This window comes from Armigeres subalbatus, chromosome 1 (genome assembly GCF_024139115.2).
Source record: "Armigeres subalbatus isolate Guangzhou_Male chromosome 1, GZ_Asu_2, whole genome shotgun sequence".
NCBI lineage: Eukaryota > Metazoa > Arthropoda > Insecta > Diptera > Culicidae > Armigeres > Armigeres subalbatus.
The window spans coordinates 4534657-4540854 of NC_085139.1; the positions used below are offsets into that span (position 1 = coordinate 4534657).

The 6198-nt window shown below is 42.2% G+C and overlaps 1 protein-coding gene across 1 annotated transcript; it reads right to left on the minus strand.

Moving 5' to 3' along the window:
• Positions 1-568, minus strand: LOC134205924 (NPC intracellular cholesterol transporter 2-like). Its single transcript, XM_062681630.1, has 2 exons — positions 462-568; positions 1-392 (listed from the first exon to the last, which is right to left on the minus strand). The coding sequence occupies exons 1-2, from the start codon at positions 526-528 to the stop codon at positions 1-3; spliced, it is 459 nt and encodes a 152-aa protein (XP_062537614.1). The 5' UTR covers positions 529-568.
• Positions 569-6198: the final 5630 nt, after the last annotated feature.

Here is a 6198-nt window from a genome sequence, read left to right on the forward strand (position 1 = left end):
TTAAGCAACAATTTGAACATCAAACTGGAGACAGCCAACCACGGTACCATCATCGGCCAGCAGACCGACCTCAGCCGTGACGGTAACGCCAGTCAAGCCCAGTGGTTCGCCATGGTGATTCAGGGTGTAGTCGAACACCTGTCCGGCCGAGACTGGGCAAGTACCTGGCGCCGTTCCGACGGCGCAAGCATCCTCCAAACCATCGGGCATTGGGAACGGAATCTGCAGACCGGCCAAGCGGATCACAATGTAGGATTCGAGTCCATTGGTGGCGACTGGGCTAGTGATTCCCTGCGCGAAGGCTATGATGGGGGCTCCATTCGGAATCGGACAGGGCGATGTCGTGCATCCGTTGATGTCCACCGTTTGGGGCATACCAGCGCCATTGGCACCTGTGAACAGATAGAAATTAAGGATGGAACGTTAAAGACCTGCATGGGAGTTAGTTCGAAACAACTTACACTGGCGAACGGGGGTCTGAGCCAGAATGGCTGGGACCAAGGCGGCGATCAGAAGGAACTTGAACATTTTGTGCTGCTGTTATCAAAACTGGAGCAGGAATACGGTTCAATGCGTAACTGCACTTTCTTTTATGCAAAGCCGGTGGAGCTGCCAGTCAAATATCGGTGAAAAATAGACGTGCGGTAAGACAAGTTCGATAAGATAACCGGGCTGTTTATTTAAATGTTGACCAGTACTAACGAGTTCATCTGAATAAGGCTCACTCCTCTGTTCGCCTTCCAAGAGAGGTGCGTAAGTGATTGCCCAGGAGTGACTATAATTGCTCGTAGATATCTGCTAGTATCCTTGCGGATGTATAACACCCGAGAGTGTTTGTGATTGCTCGTAAGTAGCCATCAGTCTTCTGAGTGGCTATTAGTATACATGAGTGTGTATATGAGCGACAATATGTTACAATGACTGCTCTTAGTGCCAGTGAGTGCCCTCGTATTGTTCTAAGACAATTCAACTTGGCATAAGTCACATTTTTGCCTTTCTCGTACACCAAGGTGCAACGAAAAGGCTATATATTCACTTCCAAGACGATTTTGTGATAGAAGACCTGGAGAACCATAGTGTTATATACCAATCGACTCGGCTCGACGAATTGAGATGATGTCTGTCTTTTTTTTTCCTAAGCAATGGAGGGGGAATCTGCTCTACAGGCATCCTGGGTTGTCCTGGAAGTACGGGGTTAGGGACCAACTCCAACAGCAAACGAGGGAGGCAGGACTACATCCCCGAGCCCCCAAGTAGCACACGCAATATCTTCATAAAAGCACCTTGTTTCTATTCAGTTCATTAAAGGCATTGGAAAAACATCCAAGCACGAAAAAGTTGCATCAAGTTGAATGGTGCAATGGTAGAGAGAAGGACTATCAATCACAAGCTCCATAAATCGAATCCAGTTTTATATTTTTATTTTATTTTTTTCCGCTGTAGTATTTTGCAACATTATTGCAATGATATGGAAATGCTAATATCTAGACCAACATTTGAAAAGGGCGTTGTGGAATAGTATCTTGCAAAGCTATTATGATCGAAATAAATAAATAACAATAGTAATAATCAATACATAAATAATGTCAAAACTATATATATATATATTGTTCCCTTTCATTTGTTACTCCTGAAAATGACACTTCTTCACAGAACGTGCCCCAGCTAAAAATAATATATCAAAATATATGATCTGTTAACGCACTTATGCTACGTTTAGACAAGGCAAGTGAATTGAGCAAGTCGCTTGAATCGAACGCGAACTGAACGTGTAAACACCTTAATTCAATTCACTTGAACGAAAAGAAAGTTGAACATGTTCAACTTTTGGCAAGTCAAATGAATTCAACTGAGTTGTTCAATTCACTTGCCCTGTCAAAACGTAGCATTAAAGTTGTGTAGAGATCTTGAAATAGTTCGTGCAAAAACGAGATGAAAGAGACTATGATCCACTCGAAAATCCTCGGCTGTTTGGAGAGTTTTGAAAAATTCGGTAGCGAACAGGGAGTGAGGACAAAAATCAAATCAGTCTTACAAGTACAGCTGGTAGCAACGGACGCATCATGGAGTTCAATCCAAGCGATCCCGCCGGTGGAGTTTCCGCCGAAATAGTCGGTCATGATTCAGCCGATGCTCTTGAGCATTCGGCTGATCATGGGCCCACACTGGGAATTGTATATTCCGCTGGTGACGATTCATCCGGAGCGCTTCTGCTCTCGGATGAACGTATAGAGGAAGAGCTTGATGAAGGAGAAGAACTGCACAGTTCTCCATCCGTTTACGACAGTGGCACAGCCGGTAGCTCTAACGCTCCGCCCAAAAAGTAAGTTTGCATAAAAGTGTAATGAAAATCGTTCTTTAAAAAAAAAAAAAAAAAGATGGAAAAAAAATCGTAAAACAAGCAAAAAAAAAAAGAAAGAAGAAAGGCAAAAAAAATAGAAAAGGCACACAGGCTCCGGTGGAAATAGACGGAGATCTGAAATAATAATAAAAAAAAGTGACCAGACTCCGGTGGAAATAGACGGAGATCTGAAATATTTAAAAAAAAGCGACCAGACTCCGGTGGAAATAGACGGAAGTCGAAAAAAAAAAAAGAAATTAATTGGCTCCGGTGGAAATGGACAGACGTCAAAAAAAAAAAAAAGCAATGAAAAAAAAAGAATAGAAAAAAAAAGAAAATGAAAGTATAAGTGGAAACGGACGGACGTCAAAAAAAAAAAAAGCAATGAAAAAAAAAAAAGAATAGAAAAAAAAAAGAAAATGAAAGTATAAGAAAAATGTTCTCGGCTAAATTGATTGTTCAAAAATATTGTCAAAGGAAATAAGAACGAATTTTCCTTTTTTTTTCAGGAAAATTTCAGAGAAAAGGCTCATGAAAGAATTAAAGGAAGCTGTCGAACGAAATAATTTTCTTCGAGAGCAGGTAACTCGACTCTCAGCAGATCAAGGCTTAGGTGACACTCTTCGTTATCCACGTACAAGTACGATGCGGGAAGATGTGTCTGACTCAAGGAACGAGTCCCTTTTGCTCTCTACAATGAATAATTGGACTTTAGGTACCTTGAATATACCTGAGTGTGTACCTACAGAAGGAGAATCAGAAATCGACAAGCGAGCCTATGAGTTCTGGAAGGAAACTCTAGTTGCCTCATTACAGCTGGTCAATTCGGCCGATGAGCGAGCAAAATTCGGGGTTTTCAGAATCAAGGCAGGTGCTAAGCTCCGCGAAATCTTCAACACGACTGAATCGACGCCCGGAATGCCCGATGAGCGTTCAGAACCGTTCTCTAACGCTATAGCGCGGTTGGACGATTATTTCGGGTCCAGAGCATATATTTTATCACAGAGAGGAAAGCTCATGAATTTGTGTCAGTCACAAACCGAATCGAGCATCGAATTCGTCCGTCGAGTTGCTAATGCAGCAAAACTCTGCAACTACGGTGTCGACGAGGAAATGGAAGCGGTAGTAAGAGTGATCACAAAGGGTGCTAATGATAGTAGGATTCGAGTGTTAGCACACAGGAACTGGGTCAGACATGGTACTATGAAAGATCTCATCGACCTAGTACGCGATCGGGAGTTGGAGAAGGCGAATGAGGAAGAATTTCAGAGGGCACACAGCAATTCCGACACGGCAACTCTCGCACTGGTTTCCAGGAGCCCTCAGCAGGTGCACGGAAGTACAGGAAATTTCCGCGGAAACTGGCGTGGTATGGGACCACCACGAGGCACTCGTGGTTCTAGAAGAGGAACGAGAGGTTTCAATCAAGGTGTTTTGCGCAGCCAACGTAGTACTACCTGCTGGAGGTGCGGCAGTGTATATCACCAACATTTTTCATGTCCTAATGCCGACAAAGTATGCCATACGTGTGGACGAATTGGGCACATAGCTCGTGTTTGTTCGGCACCTAATGAAAAGGCTCAAAACAGATCGTGGAAGCGACCAGCTGACCTGGAAGATCATGGTGGAAAGAAAATTGCTGCTATTGCAAACCCATCGGAGGAGCAGGAGATTACCAATGAGGTACGGAAATCAGAAGATCCAGAGTAGCAAACGGTTCGCAACAAATCCTAATTTTTTTTTTCTCATTTTGAAAACGGTTAGGCTTGATGTTCTCGAATCAGTCAGTTTTAATAGATTTCCTCATTTGTTTAATTTTGGTACGATGAATTGGAATATATAAAAGAGCATTGCAAATAAAATAATAAAAAAAAAAAAAAAATGAGGTTTGAATTGAATGTAGTACGTTACTGTATACATTATTATTGTTATATGTTTTCACGAAAACCCAAAAATATGATGATTTTAGGGTTTGTGTAATAATATGAAATAACGTTCATTGTAAATTATTATTCTCATTTCATCAATCCTGCTTCTTCATATTTTTTGGTAGTTCATGAATAATAACGTTGCTACAGAATGGTTTATTCGATAAATTCGCCAGAAAATAAAGAAATCGTGTTACTTTCAGGACTCACCACCCAAGTCTCAAAATCTTGAAAGCATTCAGAGAATAGACAACGTACAAAACCACAGCACTCGGACGAGGTCAACTGGCATGTCCCTCATCAACGCAAAGGTGGCGGGAATTAATGTTGAATTTATGATCGATTCAGGGGCCCAAGTGAATACCGTGACCAAGTTCTCTTTCGATAAAATAACTTCCGACAATTTTGCATCTTCGAAAATCGTAACAATGAGCCCCAAAACCGATCGACCACTAAAGGCTATGGCTCCAATGAGCAGATAAAAGTTATTGCTGTATTCTCAGCGGAGTTGTTCATTTCTGAAGATCGACCAGTGATGGTCGAAAAGTTTTATGTTGTGGAGGAAATGCGAGCGCTTTTGGGATTTAATACAGCAATTCGGTACAGCGTGCTAGATATAGGACTAAATGTTCCAGTACGTTTAGAACAACTGCCGGAGACCATGATCGATCCAACAATTTGTCATTTGAAACCTGCAGCTCATTTCTCAGAATTCCCCAAATTCAACATCCCTCCCGTTACCTTGACATACAATACGGAAATGCCACCGTCACGGAATGTGTACACCCACATCCCAACTGCATTCAAGGAATTGACCAAGCAGAAACTTGATGATTTATTGTCCTCGGGAATAATCGAAAAAGTCACACCGGGCATGGATCGCTCGTTTTGTTCGTCATTGCTTGTAGTCCCTAAAGGCAAGGATGACATACGATTAGTAATAGACTTGAGAGGCCCTAACAAGTCAATTCATAGAACACCGTTCAAGATGCCAACTTTCGAGTCTATTTTGATGGAGCTTCATGGTGCCACATGGTTTTCAACCGTGGACATGAAAAGTGCATTCTTTCATATCGAATTGGACCGAAATTCTCGTCATCTAACTAACTTCTTCGCGGGCGATGGTATATACCGGTATAAAAGGCTACCATTTGGACTTTGTAACGCTCCTGATATATTTCAGGAAGTGTTACAAACTGTCATACTCTCCGGATGTGAAAGGGTAGTAAACTATCTGGACGACATCATGATCTTCGGCAAAACCAAGGAAGAACACGATAGAAATCTTGAAAAAGTGATGGAATGTTTGAAAAACCACAACGTACAGATCAACGAGGAAAAATGTAAATTTGGGAAACAGTCGGTCGATTTCCTAGGATTCGTTGTATCTGCGGACGGCTGGAAATTGGCAGAGGAAAAAATCGTTGCACTCAAGAACTTTCGGAGCCCAGAAACCTTGGCGGAAGTTAAGAGTTTCTTGGGGTTGGTGAATTTCATCGAGAAATTTATTCCTCACCGCGCACAACGGACATGGAGATTACGAGAGTTGGCGAAATCGGACAGGTTTTATTGGGACTCGGAACTAGAAGAAGAATTCGAATACCTTAAAAATGATTCATGGAAAGCAATAAGTACACTAGGCTACTACAGCCGATATGACGAGACTGAGTTGTTCGTCGATGCGTCGCCATATGGATTAGGAGCCGTGTTAGTGCAGTTCAACAAGGAGAATAATCCACGTGTTATTGCTTGCGCATCAAAAACCCTCACTATTGCGGAGCAAAAGTATCCCCAAACGCAGAAGGAGGCTTTAGCTGTTGTATGGGGAGTCGAGAAATTTTCAATGTATTTGATGAGCATAACGTTCACAATAAGAACGGATGCCGAAGCCAACGAATTTATATTCGGGGGTCTTCATAGAATTGGCAA

Excerpts from the sequence above, each read along its gene's own strand:
- LOC134205924 (XM_062681630.1), bottom strand. The coding sequence starts at position 528 with ATGTTCAAGTTCCTTCTGATCGCCGCCTTGGTCCCAGCCATTCTGGCT. Across the intron at positions 393-461 it reads TCAGACCCCCGTTCGCCAGT|GTGCCAATGGCGCTGGTATG; the intron begins GTAAGTTGTTTC and ends ATCTGTTCACAG.